Raw genomic sequence first — 26,307 nt, forward strand, 5'->3', positions numbered from 1 at the left:
ATAATCTACCCTAAAGTCATTCAATATTATTATTGTTTATGGTTACATTGGAAGTAAACCGTTTAACAATTTAAATGATTGACGGCTGTACATAGTCGTAGATTGTTTGAAATTTTAATTTACCATTTTACTGCACTAAGAGGAAGGTAAACTGGAACAAACCCAACATGCACATCAAATCGACTATAACTACGTTATGTGTATAAAACTTGATTGCTCCACCATGGATTGGGATCCTTTCTGAAAGATCGTAGTGCACTCAGTTGTGCACCTGATGAGACAATGAGAATACCTCTTCACCTAGTTTACACTATGTTACATAGTTTATGTGTATCTGATGTCGAAACGACGCAAGGAGTTCGTTTTGAGCTTCTTCATCGCAGACTTTTTTTGGATTTCTTTAGTCGAACATGACTCCCGAATCCAGGAGTCAAGTCTGTGAAAGCGTCAGATCCCTGACGCTGCTCTGGAACAAACTCAACATTCATATAAGTCAACCCTTCCCGCCATATCTACTTTATGTGTAAGATACTCACATGTATAATAAGTCATAGAGGAAAGTAGAGACAAAAATCGACCAGCACCTACTTACTAGATGAGCTCTACTCACTAGCGCGGTCCAGGCTCAAGTTTATGTGTATGTGTGTGCAGTGAATTGATACATTTAGAGCATTTGTAGGGTTTTAAGTAACAAAATTTAGTAACGTACCTACATGGCCTAATTTGTCTGTATTCGTAAAACGTGCTTGTACACTTATCGTGTTTAGCTTAAGTTCTTTTTGATGCTGAATCCAGTCTTTCAGCCCTCCAAAGCGTGAAGTAGGCGTGTGGAGTATAGAGAATGGTAACAGTATCGGTAACAGAGCTATGTATAAGGGCTAGACTTCCATCGTTCCCAACAATCTCAGTCAGACAATGCGGTTCATCTCATCTGGTTTAACAATCTATGGAACATGTGGAGTATAATTCATCTGGGATAACAATCTATGGAACGTGTGGAGTATATCTCATCTGGAATAACAATCTATGATACATGTGGAGTATATCTCATCTGGGATAACCAATCTATGATACATGTGGAGTATATCTCATCTGGGATAACCAATCTATGATACATGTGGAGTATATCTCATCTTGGATAACAATCTATGATACATGTGGAGTATATCTCATCTGGGAAACCAATCTATGATACATGTGGAGTATATCTCATCTGGGATAACAATCTATTATACATGTGGAGTATATCTCATCTGGGATAACAATCTATGATACATGTGGAGTATATCTCATCTGGGAAACCAATCTATGATACATGTGGAGTATATCTCATCTTGGATAACAATCTATGATACATGTGGAGTATATCTCATCTGGGATAACAATCTATGGAACGTGTGGTGTATATATCATCTGTGATAACAATCTGTGATACATGTGGAGTATATCTCATTTGGGATAACAATCTATGATACACGTGGAGTACATCTCATCTGGAATGACAATCTATGATAAATGTGGAGTATATCTCATCTGGGATAACAATCTTTAATACATGTGGAGTATATATTATCACGGAAAACAATCTATGATACATGTGGATTATATCTCATCACAATTAGTTCGTGAATATTTTTAGACTCATATGTGGCGCCATTAACGCCATTTTCATTATATTATAAGTTTTCTAAATGCCAGATATTTTTGTAATTCTTTGACAAATATTTGTGATCATATTTAACCTCTAGATGCAACAACTATATTATATCTATATATATATATATGCCTCCTCTTGATCTACTCGAAGACTAGTGTTAAGTTATGAGTGTAAAGTTCTACTAAAGAAAGAAGTATAATTATAGTCATTGTGAGATGATGTAAATGCAACATTAATTCAATGGAGAAAGGACAAGGTCTTTTTAACTAAATGTCGTTACAAAATTAACAACGTATTTATTAATCTCAGGATTTATTATTGAGTAAATTTTAATACACTTTCTGGGAATTGTTTTTCGATTCAATCTATATATTTAAACCCTGCCTAACTCGTCCATTCGTGTAGAAAATTACTTAAATCTACTTTGAAGAGGGAATCAATTCCAAACTTGCCTTCTTTATATTTCCCAAAATATCACATAATCAACAGATTACTAGATTTATTTATAGACTAAGTATATTTAAAAATTAATATTTTAGATAGATTGTTTCAGTTGAAACTAATAATCAAACAACGAACTCGCGCGTTAGCATGGAACTAACTCTACCTACTTACAGCTATTGTGGTCTCCTATCACAGTTTGTGGCGTACAAACAGCTAACTGTGCCAAACCCCAACACAAACAGACAAACACCTGAGCAAACCTTGATCGTTGTGGGAGAGTAACGATGTAATTACCGGTATGAATACTAATTGTGCGTACGAGTATAGTTCATTTACCGAAGAAAGACACGGACGTTGAATCTTTGAACTCGCATTACCTTTGTTTCCCGCAAGTTTAATCACAATAATTTACGTCTACAGTTCAATTAGAAACAGACATCTCAACTTTTGAATTATTTCCCCTATGATCAATATCATAGTCGAGTAACGAGTAAATGCAATGTTCTAAAAATGCAAAAGTTCTATAACATGCAATAGAATAGCAAATGTTTATGATGATATTCCATTTTATTGCACTTTGCAGGTAAGCGACGCTCACACGTAAATTGTGTGAACTGCTTAGTTCACAATATAAACCTTCTTGTTAAATCTGCTCTCCTGACTTATAGAATAAACCAAAAGTTATGTTCTGTTACCACATGATCTAAGAAATAGTTTTACTTTTTAATTCAAGAGAACAAATCTTAATACTTTAGTACAATGTGAAATTTCTAACTCGACATTCCATGGGTGCGGGCCAACGACATGCACCTGATAAGGAATTTCTTTGTAGGTATTTTGGAGGTGCAAGGCACGTGAATGATCTAATAAAACTTACTATTATTAATTATAGTATATCCTCGGTTTAACATTTCAGTGCCACGCGTGAAATTGACATGTTATACGCATAACGATGCAAAGGGTATTATTTTGTACGTTGTATAACCTTCTAATATTATTTAACCCTTTGAGTGCCAAACACTTTTGAGAGGGTGGTGCTGTCAGTGCCAAGCATTAGTGTTCAGCCAAATAATCCATAACTTTAAAAATAATAAACATATTGAGATGATATTTCTTTTATTATGTAGAAGGAAAACTAGGCTATAACTTGTAATATTTATTTGAGTAATAAAACACGTTAAAACTTTTAAATAAAAAGAAATAATACAAACAAAATATTATTTTATTTAATTTTAAAATGTTTTAATAACAAAATTTCAATGTTATAATCTAAATTTATATGTAAGTACCATTTTTATGTCTTCCTTATGTACGTAAGAACAAATACTCGTATACCAAATTTCAAAAAAACTAAGTATCTATGTAAGTGAGTTTATGTTTTTTTTTATAGTTAAGTTTTTATTCTTTATACTTGGTATTTGTGAAATGTTACAAAAAAATAATTTTAATTTTTCAAAAATAAACTAAATTTGATTATTTTTGTTTTTTTTTTTGTTGGGGGGGGAAGTGGGATATGACATATAATGTTTATTCAGGTGATAAAATCTGTTGAAAGTTTTAAATTAAAATCTTTTTTTTAACTTGTATTTAAAAAAATTTAAGTGTCGATAACAATATTGTAATGTTTATTGCAACTTTTTCACTGTTCTTTATATAAATAGGAACAAGTGCAACTTACTAAGTTTAAAAAAAAAAGTAAGTATCTGTAATACTGAGTATGACGTTTCTTATACATTAGTGAAAACTACTGAAAATCTACACTCGTATAAAAATCAAATCAATATGGATAATCTATATTTATTTGACTTATTATGTGTACAATGCCATGTGTTTTTTGTTCCTGTTATTTGTTGAAGTAATTTTATATTATTTATTTTAAAATGTCCTTTACCTTAAAAAGAACAACCCTTAAAACTCGTATATTCTCTTTAACGTATGGTGAATAAATTTGTGAAAATATGATTATACAAATTTTACTTGGGTTACAACGTGATGGTACGCCTGAGTATTGTTTCATTCGATATGAGCACTACTGAAATGGAGCACTATGAGCACTACTGTGGATATTTGAAGGTGACAAGCTTTTATCATGGCATTATCGAAGTACGATGATGTCAGTGCTTCAAACCAGATAAAACATTTCGGCAATTTCATAGACATCCGATTCCCTTTTGAAAAGTTCAAAACAAATCAAAAATACATGGATTAATGGTGGTATTTAAAACCAAGATAGGTTTTACCATACGATTTTCGTGTGAAGAAAAGGGAATTTAATTTTTTGAAAATTATAACAAATTTTACAAAAACGTCATGAGTCGCAAAAGCTTGTCGTAAATATAAATGCGAAACCACTGCAACAACTCCTGGAACATCATAAATACATCAAAGGATTTAAATCGTCAAAATATCAAAATTTTCAAAAATCATAATCGAGACAAGTTAGTTAAAGATCCGTTAGAAATATCTATCAACAAGTTGTTTTTCTTCTGTTGCGTTGCCCGATCCATCATTTACATCGCCCCTGAGTTATAAACTACTTTTTACTTCTATTTGCACAATTTGGCAAAGCTGCTGGTTCGCTGTCTTTCTTTTTCTTTCAAAATGTTTTTAACACTTAATAAAAAGTATTAATATTAAATAGGATTTTCTCATGATAATGAATATTTAAAATTTATTTTTAGTGGGACAAGTAATGGTTATGAAAAATGTTAGCAGTTACCAACTATATGTTTAATGTTTACAGAAACATTACTTTAAATTGTCCGATTTGAATTATTTTTGCATATTCATATGTATTGACAGTGAAACTATTACTGTATTGTTATCTTGGAAAGAAGTGAAAATATGCTTAGCATATTTCTATATCTTTCCAAAGCTATTTATTGTGTGTTGCATGAGATATCGTTGCATCAGTTAAAAGCATGTGACATTCGAAATCTCCCACACTCATTGATCTCGTGTTATCTCGGAGATAGTATATATATGATATCGAGTATTGTATCGAATAAATTAAAACTTATGCTTGGAGTGCCGCAGGGTTCGATTCTGAGTACAGTATTTTTCTTCAATACGTGAGTAAGATTGAAAGGTTGTGCAATTCGCGGTTGATATGACTCTTCAGTCATATCAATATATCAAGATATATCAAATATTTTTCATAAGAGGAATTTAAAATTATTCATCGTTATCGAATCTTACATTAAAATTTTTGCAAATCGCTGTTTGACCTGGAAAGTGTTCTAAAGTTACTTCAGGCATTCATACTAGTAGCCTACGGAGTTCTCTCTTACGTAACTTGGAAAATGTTCACTGCAAGTCTTGAGAATGGCGTACTTTGGCCTAATCCATCCTCAGTTGACTTATAGGATACGACTTTAGGACCCTTGTGCTAAATCCAATTTATTAACAGAGTATTTGGGCTACAAAAAACGAACTGTTCGAATCATTTCAAAATTTAAACCCAGTTATGGAAACTAACATAGAGTGGTGACAAACGCCTGTTGGTGTACCAAGCTTATTACTTGGTAGACGAGTTTGTGGAAAAATAATTAATGAACAATTGAGTCTGTTAAAATCTGTTTTCCAATCTACATTCCTGTCAAAATGGGCATTACTCAGAAGCTTGTATGTGCAGGCGTGTATCATCGTTCATTATGTCCAATCTATCCATACGCCGGAGCTTGTAATTTCCCTTACACACGACATAAATATGTCATCGACATCAGTATTCAGTAAATAACCCTTGCACAATCTCTCTCATTACATTTTCCAGTGATTCTAACATCCTCTCTTTAGCCTTGATACGTACGTATTCATTTTATTGAGCAACTTACTATATTTTAATAAAATATGAGTTATAAATCAGTTTGACTTATGAGGTTTTTCTGTAACGGAACAATCAAAAGAGCAAAAACCAGTTCAGAACATACTAGGAGATGTATAAGGATATATCTACAATATTATATGTGACCTAATATTTTTAAGAACTGAAGCACAGATTCTGCAAACACATTCTTGTCCCGCAAAATTGTTATGTGGCTTATTTATTTTATAAATAATTAATTATTCCGAAAGCAAATATTTACGTCTTCAAAACAGCAGAACACGCTGTCTTACTATGACAACATTTTTAATGGAACTCTACGATAAAATATTCATGGTGAGGGAAGATATTGAGCTAATTATTCTTCTGACAAGAAATAGGTTTTCAAGAAATTTGGAAAAGGTAAAGATAGTCATATACATATTATTCTAATGACTGGTTCAGTACACATTATACTCATGCACCGTCGTGTCGGTGTACAAACCTACCCTTGCTAACAGCGTTCTACAAATGAAACGTACCTCTTGCAACTAGATATGACCTTGTGTAACGTGCAAGGAATTTACAAGTTAATTTGGTTAGGCCGCGAGCTCAACACAAAACAAGAATTCTCTCAAACATCTTCAACAAAATATAATCTTTGTATAGATGAAAAGTATCATCCTATTCATTAAGAAATTTAAAAATATATTCTCGTCAAAATAACTATGCAACTTAATTTAAGTCTCTTAATAATTTGGAAATTGAGCACAATGTATCCAGACGATCGTCTGCAAGGAGGTTTAAACGAGCAGGTCTTATGCAAGTGCAACAAGCAGGGATACAGTTACAAGTGTACCAGTACAAATGTCACAAATATCAATAATCAGATTAATAAGCAATAATGAATTATACAACCATCACGGCAGCCAGCTAACCTTTCGTGGAAGCTGCAAAGCACATATTATTAGCTATAAGTGCAATGCTCATTGGGCAGAGTCGTCCACTACGTTAAAAAAAGTCAAGCAGTTGGTAATTTGAGCCTGAATTGCACTGTTTATTAATATACAGTGAGACTATTTAAAAATGTTTCAAACGGTTGATGGAAATGTATTAATTGGACACCAGGCCAACTTAGCACTATCATACTGTCGCAGATTTCATTATAAAATTTACATTACGTTATTTTCGGATTATTTACAGAGACTTGAAATTAGATGAAAATATTAACCCGTTTAATAATGACTAGAATCTTGTGATATATGTAAGACGCCATTATTACAGGCCAACTTCTCACTAGCGAACTACACATAATCCATTAAAATTAATGTTAATCGTAAGTTTACGATATTTTAGGTTAGTTTGCAGAGATTTTAAATTAGTTTTGAATTTTAACTTATTCAAATATGACTAGAAACTTTTTTGAATTATGTATGACACCATAATTTAAGGCCAACTACACCCTAGTGAACTGTCACAGAATTCATTATAATCTTATTTTACGTTATTTTAGGTTTATTTAGAGAGATTTAATATTAGTTTAAAATATTAATCCCCGAGATATGATTCGAAACTTTTGTGATATATGTTTGACGCCTTTTTTGCAGGCTAACTTCACCGTAGTTAACAGCCACAGAAATTATTTTAATCTTTATTTTACGTTATTTTAGGTTTATTTACAGATATTTAACATTAGTTTAGAATATTAACCCGTTTTGATATGACCCGAAACTTTTGCGATATATGTTTGACGCAATTTTTGAAGGCCAACTTCACATTAGTTACACTACGTTTCGAGATCTGTAATCTGACCTCTTCTTCAGGTAAATAACTAACCTAACACATACTTAAACTAGGTTAAAATAAACTAATCATACCGGAGCGTTGTGACATGCCTGTCAGGAATCACAACCACCATGTTGTGTGTCAAATTCACTAACTCTAAAACATGCAGTTAATTGAAATAGAACTAAACACAACACTAATTAGTTAAACAGAAATACAGAATACATGCCACAATACGTCTGCATTTGTTTATTACACGGTATACACCATTTTACATAAATTTGTGCAAAAGCTGATGGCCAATAAGAACAATAAAGTCAAAAAACAATAAAGTTGTGCGTGTGAATATTGTATTTAAAGCAACATCTGAACTTAATAATATAATAAATAACTTATGAGATTTAAATACTTTGTAGCGCAACAAGGAGGCAAAAATAACTAATATCGACATGCAATAGAGAAATATAACAATAAATACAATATTTATAGGCTACATGGCCGATGTTCCTCTGATGAAGCCTAAACCTTTTACCTCCTATGTTCCTTCGCCTGACTTTCGTCGATGTAACTTGGATGGCGTTTTGGAGGATCTGTCACGAACATCTCTTCCTCCTGCATTCACATTCGATGTCAACATGTTGTTTGAGTTTTTTACCCACCAGCTCAAGACAATCGTATTTCGCCATACTCCCATGAAGAAACCCCACTCCTCGGTATTTCCTTGTTGGTTTACTAAGGAGCTCAAGGATCTTGTAATAAGGAAAAAGATATTGCATAAAGAGTACAAACGGACTCATAAATTGGCGGTCTATTTCGAATTTTCCAGAGTTAGAAGATTGTGCCGTGATATGTCAAAGCAGTGTTACATGGACTATGTTCGACACGTTGAGAATGTCATCCCAAATAACCCGAAAGTTTTCTGGAGTTATGCGAGGAATTTAAGAAGACAGGAACCTCTGCCATCCAAACTAATTCTTGATGATGTATCTTCATCTAACCCTGACCAAATGTCTGATATGTTTGCAACCTTTTTTTCCTCAGTGTACTCTCCTACATCATGCCTGGCTGTGAACTATGAATTACCTTCGTATTCATCGATAACTAGTTTCTCCTTCTCCTACGACGAAGTCAAGAAAGAACTCCTTTCCTTGGACACTAATAAGGGATGCGGACCTGATTTGATACCGCCTAATGTTTTGCGTCATTGCTGTGAGCTGGTAGCTGGCCCCATTCTCACTCTGTTCAATTTATCAATAAAAACTGGAGTCTACCCGCGAGTTCTTAAGCAAGGATATGTTATTCCTATTCATAAGAGCGGCTCCAAGGAAGATGTTAAAAACTACCGTCCCATCACCATTAAGCCTGTATTAGCTAAACTGTTCGAAAGATTAGTTCTCAAGAGAGTTGCCCCGTTTTTTTAAAAGTATCACTGTCCCCAACCAGCACGGGTTTATCCCCTCACAAATCAACAGAGACTAACCTTCTGACATTCCAAAATCATGTTGCATCGTCATTTGACGATGGAAGGCAACTTGACGTCATCTACCTGGATTTTTCCAAAGCCTTCGACAAGGTTAGTCATACACATCTCATAGCTAAACTCAAAGCCCTAGGAGTTACTGGGTCTTTACTCAGTTGGTTCTCTAGTTACCTTGATGATCGTCAGCTCCAGGTCAGATTCTCTAACTGCCTTTCCTCTGAGTTTTCTGCCACGTCGGGAGTTCCTCAAGGATCTCACCTTGGGCCTATCCTCTTTCTTGTTTTCATCAACGGCATTTTGGAACATTCTTTGATTGAATATCTACTATTTGCTGATGACATCAAAATCTTCAGGAAGATTGAAAACTTGGCGGACTGTGTGTTGCTCCAGGAATGTCTCGACTGGGTGCTTCGGTGGTGTGAGTTCAACTCCATGTCCCTGAACATAAAAAAGTGCATATGTGTGACATTTCATCGTACAAAAACTCCTATTCTCTTTTCCTACACCTTGGAGGATGAAATCTTGGAACGCCGCTCCACTGTGCGTGATTTGGGTGTACTTCTGTCACATGATCTTAGCCCTGAGCAACATGTACTTGATGTGTGCAAGAGAGCCCAGAGAAATCTTGGTTTCCTTTTTCGATCTACCAGAGGCATGACTAGCACTACGGCACTCAAGATGTTGTATTCCTCTCTCGTAAGATCCACTCTTGAATACTGCTCTTCTGTGTAGTCTCCGCATCAAGCTACTTTCCAGGCAGAGCTCCGGAAAATTCAGGACCGCTTTTTGCGAATGGTTGGTGTGAGACTGGGTTTTGCTTACTGGGATGCTCCTATTTTGGCGATTGGTCAGTCTCTGTCTCTTCACGCACTCTCTACCAGGAGAAGTGTCCATGATGTCCTATTCCTGTTTAAGCTGCTGAACAACTTGGTGGATGCTCCAGAACTACTTGCCTTGATCTCCTTCAGATGCCCCACTGCTCTAACTAGGTCCAGGGAGCTTTTCGTCCGTAAGCACGTGGACACCAATTATCGGGCCAACTTTTTCAGCAACAGAGTCCATCATTTGGGTAATTTGGTGTGCCAGCATCTGGACTATTTCGCATGTAGCTATTGCTTTTTTAGAAATAGTCTTTTCACCATGCTCAATGATGCTTAATTTATTTATTTTTTATGTTATTATTTTTTTCTAATAGCTTGGTGGTAAATTGAACTTATTTGTTTTGTACTTTTTTAATGAATTAATAATTGTTTCTAAAATTGCACTGCTGAATGTGATTGTACATTGTTAATTGCCTGATTTCTTGTAACTGTATAGACTTTTTCAAGTAGATCTGCTACTTTATTTCTTGTTGTTTGTTATTTGCTCTAAATTTATCTAGTTAATTCTTAAATGTTTATCATTGTTTTTCTTTTATCTTGTTGTTGTTGTTATTGTTGTTGTTGTTTTTGTATTATACTCAAGTTATATTAGTTTTCGAGTTGGTTAGTGTTATTTATGATTTGTTATTTTTTTATACTTATTGCATAGTCAAAACTAACACACCATGTTTTATTGTAAATTTGTTCGATTATGCTGTCTGTCTTGAATTAATTAATTTGTATTATTCTTATAAAAAATTGTTGTCCGTTGATAAATAAATAAATAAAAGAGCACAACAATAGATAATCCAATAATTTACAACTAAGATAATAAGTTACAACACTCCCAACAAGAATTGACATGCACAACACTCCTAACGAGAAAGACATGCACAACACTCCTAACGAGGAAAACATGCACTGGCTCAGAAGTGAGGGGAGTCGTCGGCCCCAACACTATATCACAACATTCTCAACATTTAAATACAACCTAATGGTTAAAGAACAATATTGGGGATAGAATATTTTTTATTAAGTGCATGTTTTAGAGTTAGGTAGTGAAGTTAACACACAACATGGCGGTTTTTATTTCTGACTTAGGCGTGCCACAACGCTCTGGTATGATTTGTTTATTTTAACCTAACCTACTTTATAATTATGTATTAGGTTAGTTATTTACCTGAAGAAGAGATCAGATTGCAGATCTCGAATCGTAGTGTTACTGATTTTTTGTTTCACTGAACGATGGCAAATGTCCGAAAAAATCATGTTTCCTTCGCATTCTGTTTATTAATATCATTCATGAACAGCTTACGATTAATGTTGTGTACCATTGCCACCTGATTGATGTCATGAAACTGGCCTATTAGCAAACAAAATATGAGATGCGCCTATTTTAAGTGCAACCCTACTCCATAAAAATGCTCTTGTAGATATAGCTGAATTGACTAAAAAATTGGACAACATTCATTGTGAAACATTTGAACATGTACTGTACCATTCATTCCTGAAATGGTTCCAGGTGCCTTCCACGTTATTGGGAGGTCATCAATTTGTCGATGATGAAGAGACTGAAATACTTACGTAAACACGTTACAGATGCGATTAGCTTCATCTCCAGTAATTGCATTAAAAACTTCTGATTCTAGGGAGAAAATGTGTTAATAAAAGTGGAGATTATTTTGAAAAATATGATGTGTTCAAAAATAAGTTGTATTCGCTCTACAAACACTAGAAATCTTGTTAATATTTCACTCTCTTTAGCTAACAATTTGGCAGCCTGGATTTCATCCATGAGACTTTTAACTTGTGCTGTGGTTGTCCGTCATTTTTGTTCTTAAAGTAAGATATTGTGGTTAGTATATGAGCATTGGGTGTGATATCTGGCAAGTTCAGGTTAACGGTTAGCAAGAAGGTTGTCTTACTAATGACTAACTGGAAATTCAACAAATGAACTTAAAAGCGCAACTCAAAACATGAAAATCTGCAAGAAAATACCAACCGATCAAGGTGCTAGCCCAACGTAATCAGACCTATCTAAGACTGTGTTAATTTACCCACAAATTTTCCGTGAGTTAGTAATCTGATGTCTCCCGATATTTTTAAAGGTAGTATCACATTACACATAGACGACTATGCCCGTAGTCGGGCAAACGGAGACCATGTTTTCTCTTGTGGGCTCACTTTTATGTGCGCATCCTCTCTCATTACATTATGCCCATAGGACCTATCAGCGGATTGTTTTCTTCTCAGATTCCTCTTATCTTGATTTCCATACAGTCCATACGATTTGAGACTGTGCCCTAGGGACTTCGTTTTAAACATTTATTCAATATTAAATTAACTGGTTGAAATATCCGGATACAGTTTTTAAAAGGTTAAAATTCGAGTTATTTTTCATGTCAGGGAAATTCTTTCTTAGGGGCTGGCAACCTGTAAGGATGGTGGGAAATATTTCATTGGCATTTTACTAGTGTTGTTACAGTTGTTTGAATGATTCAATGTTTTTTTATCACCACGCCAAAGTAATCTAATCTCAAGTTGGTTTGGTAAATTCAAGTAAATTGAATAAATGTGTTGTCATTTTTTATTCGTAAAACTTTAACCTAAGAGACCTGGATTTTGATTTGATTAGTCATAATTGATTATTACGGAATATAATTTGGAATTATCAATTTACTTGACTTCATTTGTGTATTTCTCATCAAATTTAACCTCATCATGACTGAGCCAGCATTTAAGTCTGTTGGAAATGAAAAGGTACTGTAATGACTCATTTAAGTTAGGCTACAATGATATATAAGCATAATTTTGCGATTTAACCATTAGTTCTTATTAACTGTACGAGATAGTTTCTTTTGGATTGAAGATGATTTTACAGGACACATGATTTCAACAAGAATTTTAGGTCCAATTTGCATTGTAGATAAGAAAAAAATGTCATGTAGGTAAACTAGCTACCAGTATTTAAACCTCAAGTATAACACCATTTAATTAGCATGTAATCGTTTTTTAGGCTAGGTTGATTCCCAGGTGTTGAACAAGAATCAGCTTTAGGGTACGGTCCAATAAGCGGACCCGGTTTTTTATATCGAAATTGGCAAACAATATTACTTAATCATAACCATCGATATAATCAATCGATACTGATGAATTATTTTTAACAACTTAAATAATCTATATGAACAGCTGTAAACACTTTCAAATAATACAAGGTAATATTTTAAATTTCACGTAACATTGTGTATTAAAATGGCCGTCAATCTTAGGAAGCTTCACGAAATTGCTTTAAAAGACGATAAAATATGTTTTTTATGGCTTCAGGATGTTGGGTTAGTACCTAAGAATCCATTATGTGATATTTGTGGAAAGGTAACAAATGTAACTGTCAGAGGAGCTAACATGGTCGTCTTCAGATGCAAAAAAAGAAGGTAATGGTGGACACAACTTTAGTAAAAACGTTTTCGTTCTGTTTCATTTAGTTAAAGTTATGAGTTTCCCTGATTTTGGTTATGTTCATTTATTATTTGTTATCATTAAATTCACATTTTAATTTAAACATATGATTGTTATTACTTTTATATCGATTGATAGTCTATGATTCGATATGTGAATATTAGGTATCGATGATTATATTCTTCGATATAAAAAACCGGGTCCGCTTATTGGACCGTACCCCAGCTTTAACCTAAGTGGTAAGGTATACTTGGCTTGACTTTAATAAGGGCCTACACTTGTTGTTTTTATCTGAAGGAATAATTCTATATTACGATTTATTTAACTTATTATATGAATTCAACTTATTAGTTATAGTAATTTTAATGTAAGCAATAAACAGCAAGAAGAAGTAACTAATATTTTGAGACTTTAAAAATGGCGATAAATGAGGAAAATATGTGAGATATTTATCACAAGTGACGAGATTTATTTAAGTGGTTTCAACTTGTAGATTTGGCTCCTGGTAACACATGGGGAGAGTTCTTTCCTTCATTTCACAAAAGCGGATATTCATTGATGTCTAGCTGGGCAAGTTATTAATATTATAACGTTTTTTTGATATGTAAATCTAGGCCATAGTTGGTTTTGTTGTTTTGTAACGTTTGTATTAAATTTGAGTTTTTTAAATTATAATGTAAGAGATTCTTCTTGTTTCTGTATTTTATTAAAACTTATTGTGTACGATTTACATATCAAAGTTGGATAATATATCAAATTGTCCAATAAAAACAACCGAATAACGAGTGTAGACTGCTTATTAAAGTCTCCCCTATTACTTAGTTGAAGAAAATGAATATTGTGACAGCAATATGCTTTATTTATTAACCCAGAAACAGGCAATGATTAAATTGTTTACTAGCAATCCTATTTTATTTTTGGAAGGTAAGCTATAAATTATTTCAAAAAATGCTGAGTTATAGTTTTCATAGTTTATTTACTCCTTTGTGTTGTGTATTCATATGAACATGCACTTTTATCTTCTATCATAATAATAATTGTTTGTAGCCGTTTTCTGACTGTATATAAGTTTAGCGTATGTGTAAAATTTAAAAAACAAGCCAATTTTTCTTTGAACTAAAATTCAAATTCTGAATCTTTTTAAAAATATCTAAATGATTTGTAAGTTAGCCTATATAGGCCTAACATCTATTTTAGTTTAAAAGTTAGAATTTAATAGGCTATACGAGGATTACTTCTGGCAGTTTGGAGATATATGAAGAGTATTTGTGTGAGACTTAACAAACTCTAATCGTGTTCAAAGTAATCCACTCCATTGTCAATCCACTTTTTAAGGTGGATTTTCCACTCATTGAAAGCACCCAGCATTTTTGGAATGGAGTCAAATTATGTATGAATCTCATCATTAGTTTCGGGTTCTGAAGAAAAACAACCACCATGTCAATGTTTCTTTAGATGGAAACAGAAACCAGAAATCGTACATAGCGATGATTAAGGGGATGCTCTATCATCTATATGCCACTTTCAACCATACATTCTAAAGTTTTTCCAGCAGTGTTAGTAGAGGCATTATCGTTATTGTTCAGTTCAGAACTTCTGTCAAGCATTGTTCTGTGTACCAGCTGCTCACAATTAATTGTCTTTTGTTCCTCCAACATAATAGCCTGACTCTTACTCCTGAAGAAAATAGTGACTAACTTACTAGTTGGATATTAATAGGGTTTGCTCTGAAAATATGTTAAAATAAATACGAGCTGAGTGAACAAACAGATAAAAGTCCGATCGGATAGAGTTAAGTAAATTAAATATGTTGGCAGTAGGCTAACTTCTCATATGTGAGAGGCTAGGGTTACAGTATATCTAACATTACAAGTTTATTTATGGTTATTTCATGTACCTTCTTAAAAAGGAGATTTCAAATTTTAAATAGAATATGTAACACGAATATACTTTAATAAGCAGCCTAAACTCATTATTTGTATGTTATGACATAAAGAATTTGATATTACAATTTATTGTAATAAATGCACGGTTTTATCAAGTATTAATTATAACAATGTTTTAATTTAAACAATAGACGACAAGAAGTATTAGTAACTAAGTTTTGGAGAATTGTAAATGGCAATGAGTATAAGGAAATTGTGTGAGATAAACAATTGATGACAGTTGTTGGGGAACAGTCAAGGGAAGTTTGAGGATACAAAAGAGGTTATACATTATAATGTATTGTTAATAAATTATAATTTTATTCTTTTTGTGCATGAATCAGTCGATAATAACAACTGAGTAACAAGTGTAGGCCGCTTATTAAAGTCTTCTCTGTTACACTTGAGTGTAACCTCAATCCCTTATTTAAAAGATGAATCGTACAGAAAAAGTAAGATTCTTATTTTTTTTTAAACACACAAATTGCTTTAAATTTGGTATGAAGTAATAAAAAGTAAAACCGTTTTAAATTTGAAATACCCTTGAACAAAGATGAACAATAATATTATAAAAGATATATATAGCCCACATATATAAACTTTTAATTTAGTATTATTAGATTAATAAAAGCGTTAAATTTTAAATATTTTATTTTGGTAGTAAGAATTTAATATTCAGTGTAATATACTCATCTTGGAAAGGCAACTATAATCCCTAGGGAGGGTTCACTTATACCTTTCGGTTGCATCTATACCGTGTACAGCAAAAACTGATGTTTCACTTTTATCTGGGCAACTCCGTGGATGGACATCACTAACCACAAATATCAAGATATCGGTGTAAAAGGGTGGATCGATAGGTCTAGTCGGTTGAGTGTTGGGGGGACGTAGCTCCCTTAGTATTCTAGCCTGGACATAAGGACATGCTGTGACTGGATGAACTGGAAACGAACTGGTCTCCCTTTCTCGTAAGGTAACATGACTGAGATATAGAACCTGTTATCCCTCCTCAAGGGATATCGACAAGAGGCAGCCTCTATTCTTACCCTCCATCCTACCCATTTTGTAAATCCTATCACTCTGGAAGCAAGAGCATTAAGTACTCTGAGTAGTTATTCTACGGCCACATGGATTGCAGAAAACAAGTTCAATTACTTAGAAACATTGTAGACCTACAGACTACACTTACTCTTTGTATGTTTTCAGTTAAAAATAACAAAAACTTAGCTGACCACTGTCCCCCATGTATAACTTTTCCTACCAACAATTTAATCTACCCAACCAAAGTCTTAACTTGTCTCCCACCCTATCCAGGACAAATATATTGGACTTGAGAAAAAAAAGATAAAAACACGTGCATGACAGTAGGTTAGATAAGTTTTTGTTCTTTTATGGCATGACCAATATATTTGCTCCGTGTAGGTTAAAATATAGATATAACAAGTTCAAGACACAGGTAGGACAGGCTAACGTACCACGGCACAGTACTAGTACTGCCAGGTTGATTGTGAACACGCCAATGAGTTGCCTCTATCTACTACGTCTTATAGATACTTCAGTAAAATAAATTGTCTAGCCCAATATTTTGAAAAAAAAACAAAGTTTGTTTGCACCCAAAGACATAAAACAGAACTTAAATTATCAAAAGTTCCCAATCTACTCATCGGAGGGAAGGAACTTGAAATTTTAAAATGAGTTGATTTTCTGGGGTGAAATTGGATGAGACCGTGGATTGGAACAAGCGTTTGGGAACAATTGGAGGCAAGGTAGCAAAAGGCATGATTTTACTGTGTACCACTGCTCGCTTGAGTCCAATATCTCCTACTATGTGGTTCTCTGGGGGTCGGTGTGCCGAATCTGGAAAGGATTTTTGTTTGGCATAAGAAAGCCCTAAGATGCATCCTCAAACTCCACCCTCCAACATCTTGTAGATGCTCGGAATTCTGATGGTTCCTATTTCATACATATTGGAAATAGTAGCCACCTACATTTCAATCAAATAACCCTTAACACATAAAGAATATTCATGCATATAACAGTACAAGCCAGCATTTGCTGAGCAACATAACAACTTTTTCAACAGACACAAAAATTACCCATGGCATTAGATTGGAAAATATGCCATTGAGATCAAGAGTAAATTAAGACTTTTTTATATAAATCGGAACATTTTATACTATGAAAGAATTTTTTAGGTTAACAATTTGGTAGTAACCATTGAACCCAAGTCCCCTACACACATTCCAAACTCATAATAAAGACAGTGTTACTGAATAAGGCACTTGACAGATCCAACACTAGGAGAGGCCAATCAAACCAAAATATCTTTATTCCTTCAACATAAATATATACAAAAGTAGTGTCTTAAAAGTTCTTAACAACTAATGTAACCTAAATAATTTATATTACTGAATTTTTATTTCTGTAAATATTTGTTTATTGCTAGGAACTAAATTAATTAAGTGGTCGTCTTTCAGTAATGTTTCAAATGTCTTTTTCCCAGTTTTAGGAAGATATTTTTCACACAAATTTATTTTTCACACATTTATTTTTTATAGAAATTTAATACGTGATGGCAGTGAACTTTAAACTCCTTCCCTCTTGTGTTATAGGCATGCATCAGTTGCTCTATACCTCTAGATTGCTTGACAGAAATTAAATTGTTTCATAAATATAATGTCCATAAACAGTAAAAATATTTAAATTTTGAAAATATGATTTAACTAATTTGTTATAATGAAGATTTTTAATTATTCTAATTGTTTTCTTTTGCAATACCAATATTTTATCTAAATTATTCTTCGTTGTCCTTTCATTTACACAAATACAATAGTTAGTTTGTGAAACAATGTGTGAATGATTACTCATTTTCAATATAGGTTTGTCACAAAGGTGTGACATTGTTCTAAAAGCATATAGATAGAGGTAATTTTACGTACTACTATTTTTATATGTGCATCCCAGCTAAGGCACTCATCTATTGTAAGACCTAGAAATTTAGTTACTTTTGTCTGATCCACGTTAATTAACACACATGGTTTAATGATATTCCTATTATTTTTGTATGAAGAAAAACATTTTTAGTTTTCAATATGTTGTACCATTAGATTATGCTCATTGAAATAATTAATAAGTTTTCCATTTTCAAAAATGCCAAGATTTCTGTTTCAGTTATATTTTTCCCAGCTATAACTAAATTAATGCCACCAGCATATAAACATGGTTTAATTGTTTTAAGTATTGCTCTAGTATATAAAGGTATATCCATTTTGTAGTACCTATACAAATATCAGTGGACCTAATATTGCACCCTGTGGAACTCCCCATCACAGTTGACCATGACCATCAAAGTACCAAAGTAAGTGTATACAAATTTGTGATATTATTGGAGGTCAATACACCTACAGCCCTAACACTAGAATATGACATAGTGGATGCAAAACATTGAGCAATACTTTGAATATTTTATACTTTTTATTTACCATACATGTTCTGTAGAATAAGCTGCTATGACCAATGAGAGATCAATTTCTTGATCCAGGGATTAGAATATTTGTATACTAATCATATTGGACATTATAGTTTGTTCACTGATGAAGCTCAAGGACTGACTGTCTGTAATACAAATATTTACAGGACCATGTCAAAAAGTTGAAGCGTGAATTGGAGGGCTGGAGGGAAATCATTCTGCAGCTCCACTCCGTGCTGTTATGGGAGAACCAGTGGTACCCAGGGCTGGTGGCGGGAGTCTCCACAGCTATCTTCACGTGAGTTACCTGAGCAATTCAGAGGGATATTTGAGACAACAGTTTTCACATTGATGTCAACATTTATTATTAAACAACCGTGCTTGAAATATATTGTGCCATACTGATTTTGTGCACAAATATCAGATCCGAGTTTTCTCATGTTTCAAGTTTATACTGGTTTTGTTTTGCTGATTGTAACTGGTATGCTACTGTTATTTATTTTACTATTTGGGGCCCTGTTAGTTCAAGAACAAGTAGGAAATTACTCTCTGATTGGTGTTGCGGGCTTATAGCTATTAGCCAAACTAATTGAATGCTTCTGCATTGAGTCATTGGCTAGTATTACAGTGCTTATTTGTAATTATTTGTTGATAATTGGGTAAATAGATATTTATTAAATTATATGTATTATACTAGAAGTTATTATACCCGTGGCTTCAAACGCAATTTCATTTTGAAAAGAGAGAAACCATTAGCATTCTTTCAAATAGCATTCCAGACAATCCTGAGATAAGTGATAGTCACTGAAAGATATTCCAATCTCTTGACCCATTTTAGATTTAAGTTTAAAGACTGCGTCCGGAAGATAAGAGTGAAACAGTTTTTTATGAGTGTCTCTCAAATTTCTCAAATTTTTCTCCATTATTTCAATTATTTATTGAATAGCTGTTATTTATTTCAGTAACAAAATTGAATTATTTTAGGTCAGTGTGGAAAAACCTAAGTCTAAAGGAGACTAAAGTCAAAGTCCTTAAGGGGGCTGGCCCAGTAAAAAAAAATTTTTTTGCAATTTTTTTTATATTTTTTAATTTTTTCTTGTTTATTTACAATTAATTTGATGTAAATATCATGGGCATACGATTTTTTTTGGCTGAGTTACAGGTAAAAGTGTAAACGTATGTCAGACAAGACTTTGTTTTGATTCTATTTTCCAGTCATTCATATGTAGGCACATTTACCCGTTACCAACAAGCAGTTGCTTCAAACAGTCTTGAGACTTTTAAACATAAAAACACTATCCCCAAAGCCATCATGCTGGACATAAAACCAATATTTGTAGACCTAACAATGCCAAACCTCCTCAAAAGATGTCTTATGGGAAAAACACAGAACTCCAACGAAAGTTTCAACAGTATTTTGTGGTCACTGTGTCCTAAAAAAGGATTTGCAGGAAGGGATATTGTGGAAATAGCTGCTCATGAAGCTTCCCTGATATTTAATGAAGGGAATAATGCAAAGTCAAAAGTGATAGACCACTTGAAAATCAAACCCGGAAAAAACTTCAACTGCTGCATGGAGACTTTTGACGTTCGACGAGTGCGCGACGCAAATAAAAGAACTATGTTGGCAAGTCTGGAAGAAAGGAGAGCAAGGAGAAGGCTTAGAATAGAAAAGGAAAGTCAAGACAAGGAAAAGGAAGGTGTTTCTTATGCTGCTGGAGGATTTTAGAGTACCATTTTAGTAAATTTATCAATAAAATATGTTTGTTTGCGATTTCCCGAAACATTGTTTTTTTCCTATTATTTACATCATAACTCCAAAAGTATTGGAGCAATCTTCACCAAATTTTCACCAGATCTTCATTTTAGCTGTTTAAATGGCTTGAACTAAAATTAAAATGGTGAGTCAAGTATTTCTTATATTCCAAGCCTATTACCTTCTAAAAACTCAATTTTTTTTGTAAAAATACTTTAAAATTCAGTAATTTGTTTTATTTGTACATTTTTGATATATTTTTAGTTCAGGCCAAGAAACTATTGCCTAGGAACAAGATACATTTTATTTTGTGAAATTATCTCATAAGGTAGATTATTTATCATGTTAAAACCATTAGACTACAGATTTCTTTTGCAAAAAATAATAAATTTTATATTTAAAATTTTGTTTTTTCTTAAATTTGTATAAAAAGTCTATTTTGACTTAACCTGAAAGTTTAAAACAAATTGGGCAATATTTGACTGAGTACAAAATTGTTTTCCAAAACCATGCAAAAGTGATTGCGATACTGGGCCAGCCCCCTTAACTTTTTAGTTAACATAATTATGACGTAGCATTTTACTATCGATTAAAATGCCAAAAACAGAAATCCCTAGACAAAGAAAAGCTTCTGCATGTAACATAATATTATAGAGTGTAACGGACTTTTATAGATGAATAACAACAAACAACGATTATAACAAACAGGTGATTAAAAATACATTTACTATCTGCTGATTAAACCTAGCCCTTATATAATGGAGTATTAAGGGAGTTTTCAAGCTCAGTGTGGCATAGCCCGGAGAGATTTTCCTAATAGGAATAAACCTTTATGTTATCCAGGAACCCTACAAATGTCCATGTAAAATTTTATTACAATTGGTCCAGTAGTTTTCACTAGATAGAGTAACTTACACGCACAGACAAACACCATTATATTTTTACATAATAGTTCAGATGTTACACTTTACTTGGCTTAAATAAAAATAAAATTATTAATTAATTAATAAATTAATTAATTATTTATTATTAATTTATTTTTATTAAATAAAAATAAATGTGATTTTTGTTTTTCAAAATTTATTTATATAAACTTTGATACAAAATCTTAGTATGTAATTTACTACCCAAAAACTACCTTCCAACAATATCAGTCCTCCAGTTCTGGCTCTTTTATTTAGGTGTTCTCCAAGAAAAACCCAACCAGTATAAAAAGTTATGGTTATCAATTTTCTTTATTATGTTTTGTTCTATTTGACGATTTTGTAATGTTTTGATATTGGGAATAAAGATGAATTCAAGAAATGGTCCAAGTTATAGTATAGAAAATTCATTATTAGTCAGTTTTAAGTGTTTCTCATTAGTTCAATCACTATTGATGCAGCAGATCTTTTTTACATAAGTACATTCTGTATATGTAATAAACAATTGGTAAAATTGTATTGCAAACGTCATTTCTAAAAAGTTTTTTAATGTTATCGTAGTCAACCATAGTCACAGTCAGTTTCATTATCAACTCTCTGTAAATTTATAAAATATATGTATATAGATGTATCCTAATATGTTTACATGTTTTAAGTATAAGAAATGGAAAATTAATATAATGTGACAATGCTAATTTTCATCCCAGCGGTCCATTGTAAGTCCCTCTACGGAGTAAAATGGCTTTAATAACGGAGAGTTTCTTAATCAAGTTTAAAATTTTTGGGGTTTATTGACTGTTTGAGATGTCCAGGGAGCTTAGTGACTCCCTACTTGAGGCTGCAAGTGCTCAAAAGTAATCGTTCTGTGTTTTTTAATCCAGAAATCGTCTCTGACTCTGGTCTATATAGACTGGAATATATAGACAATTAATCGTGTTTGAATGAAACTGTCTGATGGATGTCCAGATTGCTATGGCTGCTGGAGCCATCTCTGCTGACGACAGTGAGTTTTATCGGTCTTCTGGTTACACTGCTGGACTATTTGGTGCCGACCGTGTGTGCCGGACTGTACCGGCCTGAAAACTGGACTGGGGCCAAGGAGAAGCAGTTCGAAGAGATCTGCCGTACCCTGGCTCTGTGTTACTCTGCTGCCAGTCATCAGCTGCAAGCCTTCAAAGAACTCAAAGTGACCAGCCCCAAACTGGTAGGGAAACTGCTTCACAACCGGTCATGGATTGCATTAGATATTTATATCTTAATCTTCGCTTTGTACATAATATTGAATCACCAGGTTCATAACGTAGCTAGCTAGACTGGGAGGGATTGGGCCAATGCACATGTTGAGTTTAGTCCGAGACAGTGTCAGATTCCAGGCACTGCACTTAGAGGAAAGTGAACTGTAGCTAAATTCAACATGTGCACTTCTCAGATACTTAACCATTTTTTATCACACAAAACCCTGTTAAATCTTATATCCTATTGTGTATTTTCATAATAAAAAAATGTACGTACTAGTTATTAAATGTCCCGTATTATTTTGAGAGACATTTAAATACTAACTTGTAACCCTTTTGTAAAGATTGTTTTATGTTTATCCACTAGAACAGGGGTTCTCAACCCTTCAGGATTTGTGCCTCCCTCAGTACACCGACATTTTGGTCACTCTTCCCCTCTACCTTCCTCACCTTGTGTGGTCAACACTAGTAGTCTGTAGTTTAGGGTAGACTTTAGATTTGCATGTTTTAAAATTAATAATTTGATAAATTTTCAATAAAACGTTTATATTACCTCAAATATCTGTTTGAGTAATCTTTGCTTACACTTATTGTCACCAGTAAGTTCTTTTTAATAAAACAATACTGCAGAGAACAAAATATTTTTTAATAAAATTTACAAAATTTAGTTAACAAAGCTATCAGTCACCAAGTGAGAAGGTTAGCACTGATTCTCTTTTACAAGTTTTAAAATATCTGGATTTAGCAGCGACAAAGCACATCACAGATCACTTTTGACGTCCAGTTTTGTTGAATTTTTAACTTAGATAAGCCATTGTTGAAAATCCTGATCTGTCACAGATGTGTGTGGATACGAATTGTACTAACAACTTCGCAGCTTCCAAAACCACTTGCGGGTAAACAGGAAGATAATTAACAACATATATTATAACACCCATGTTTTGAAATTCTACTAGTGATTGAGAATATCATGTTGTTGATTGTCTGTTCTTGAATGTGGTCAGGAAGTACATTCACATCAATTATAAATGGATTATATCAACTGAAATGGCAAGCTCTCTGTCCTAACATCTGAAAAGTACTTGCTAATTTTGTATATAATCTTTTTGCTAATTTTAAGTTATACCAAATGCTGTGATACAAGTTCATTGATAAATTGCAGCGGTTGATGTATCTTCAACAACTTTAATGTTTTCCATTCAAAAACTTTGAATACAATAAAGTTTCAAACATCTAGGCTGCGTAGCATTATTTCTGAAAATAGCATTGTAAAGAACGAACTGAGGTAAATAATAACATGTTTTACTAAATGGAAATTAATCCATATTTAGTATAATTATACGATCTTTTTTTGCAGTGATATGACCATTTTTAAGCATACTACAAAAACACAACTTGCCTATCCCACTTTTTATGTTTACTGGAACAACCAACTACAGTATTCTACACTAATAAACCACGTAAGCTTCAAGAAACGCTCAGTAAATAAAAAGAAAGACATGTGAGCATTATGAGAATCACTTGCAAAACCGTGTTCTCCAACACTTTCCTATATATACAGAAATAATTACCGGTAATATCAAACATGTCTCTGGTTGTGTTAAACTTTGGCATACCACAAGGATCCATATTAGGACCACTCTTGTTCTTAATTTATATTTATGATCTTCCAGTAGCCATTGGTAGGGACTTCTTAATTCTATTTGCCGATGATATAACAGCAATTTTAAAAGAAAAAAACAACAATAGATTTGTTAGAAAAACTTTCAGTTGTGATAAATGGAATGGAGGCTTGGTTTGCTTCCAATGGGTTAAAATTGAATGCTACTAAAACTGGGGCAGGCATCGGAAATTTAAACAGTATTCAGACTTCAAAAATGCTTAAAATGTATTATAACAAATTCCCATCCAAGAACTTCATCCAAAAATAATTTAAAACCATTCAAAATATTAACTATAACGGAACTGTACATCTACGAGACTCAATTGGATTTATTGTAACATAGTTTACCAGAAAGTACAAAATTTCAGCATGATTGGACATGAAACAGTAATAAATACAGCTTACCAAATTATTATAAAAGTTTAAATCAAAATCAATTCAAGGAAGAGTTGAAGACGTTATTATTGATTAATAATCCTTTTTATTCTGTACAAAAGTTTTTTTAATTTTGACTGATTAACCCTTTGGGTGCCAAGGGCCGATATTATCGGCTCACTATATTTAACCAAAGCGTGCCGAGAGCCGATATTTTCGGCCCGTTACGTTTAACCGAAGTGTGCCGAGAGCCGATGTTTTCGGCCCATTACGTTTAACCGAAGTGTGCCGCGGGCCGATATTTTCGGCTTTGCGATTATATTATTTTATTAAATCATATAGTAAGCGAATCTTCATAACAGATACAACAAACGAAAGGGGAAGAGTTACTTAACAAATTTATATATAATTTGTTATGGTATAAGGTCCAGGACAGTATGTGTCAAGTGCACCACCTTGCCACCTTGACTGTGTCCCCCGCCACGAGTGTAAATAGACTGAACGTTTATGTAACAATGTATATATTGTATATAGAGACATTTCTTTGCATAGTTTTTTATAGACTTAGTAACATTTTTCAATAGGCCTATGCTATAGACTATAGGCACTAAAAAATAGTGAGTGATTGAAGATTGGACTTTTTCTGCCTTTCAATAACTGAGGGTGAGTAAAAGCAAATAATATAAAAAAATAGGCTATTTGTCATGATTTTATTTTTTGTGAACATGCATTAGGGTCCTAACCAATGTTTTTCAACCATCTCAATGCTAGTTTAATAAATATAGTTTTGTTTAGAAAAGCCCTTACAATAACATTTCCTTACATTACATTGTCAATATTTTAGCATTTTAGTCCAAATGTAAAGTTTTATTAAAAATCTTATAAAACTTTTATTTCTCAATATTTCTTTCTGAAATTTTCTATATTGGTTCATAATTATACATACTAATGTAAAATATAATATATGTTTACATAAATAGTAAAATAATATAAGTTTTCTAATTTAAAAAAAAAATAAAATAAAAATTTGTTTTTATTTTTTTTTAGTTTACTTATTTATATTTTTGGATATTATCATAAAACTTTGTTATACCATAACAGTATATTTTATAACCTACAAAAAAAGAATTGTCCATTTATCAGTATTAGGATTGGAGTTATACAATTTTTAGTCTAACATAACAAAATAGCTGTTTTGTGCTTGGCACACTTGGCTGTTATAGGCCATTTACCACTGGCACTCAGGAAACACCCACAGCTCACATGCATGGCATTACTCAAAACGAATCTTGAAATTTGCTTGGCATCCAAAGGGTTAATACAAAAAAAAAACTAGTGTAGTATTATACAAAAAATAAGTTGGTTAAAAAATAACTGTAAGCTGGTGGTCTGTAATTTTAAGATTTTGTATTTTAGGATATTTATTGTATTCGTTTTACGTTTATGACAAATCACTTGTCCAAAATGTGTTCTCATT

At 33.0% G+C, this 26,307-nt stretch overlaps 1 protein-coding gene across 1 annotated transcript in view; it reads left to right on the forward strand.

Moving 5' to 3' along the window:
* The first annotated feature begins 12,506 nt into the window (after positions 1–12,506).
* LOC124368234 (ADP-ribosylation factor-like protein 6-interacting protein 1) overlaps positions 12,507–26,307 on the forward strand; it is a 28,766-nt gene continuing 14,965 nt past the window's right edge. Inside the window, exons 1-3 of the mRNA XM_046825510.1 lie at positions 12,507–12,788; positions 19,046–19,176; positions 22,524–22,761. Coding sequence (XP_046681466.1) covers positions 12,750–12,788; positions 19,046–19,176; positions 22,524–22,761 — 408 coding nt within the window. The 5' untranslated portion in view covers positions 12,507–12,749. The remainder of the gene's footprint in view (positions 12,789–19,045; positions 19,177–22,523; positions 22,762–26,307) is intronic.

This window comes from Homalodisca vitripennis, chromosome 8 (genome assembly GCF_021130785.1).
Source record: "Homalodisca vitripennis isolate AUS2020 chromosome 8, UT_GWSS_2.1, whole genome shotgun sequence".
NCBI lineage: Eukaryota > Metazoa > Arthropoda > Insecta > Hemiptera > Cicadellidae > Homalodisca > Homalodisca vitripennis.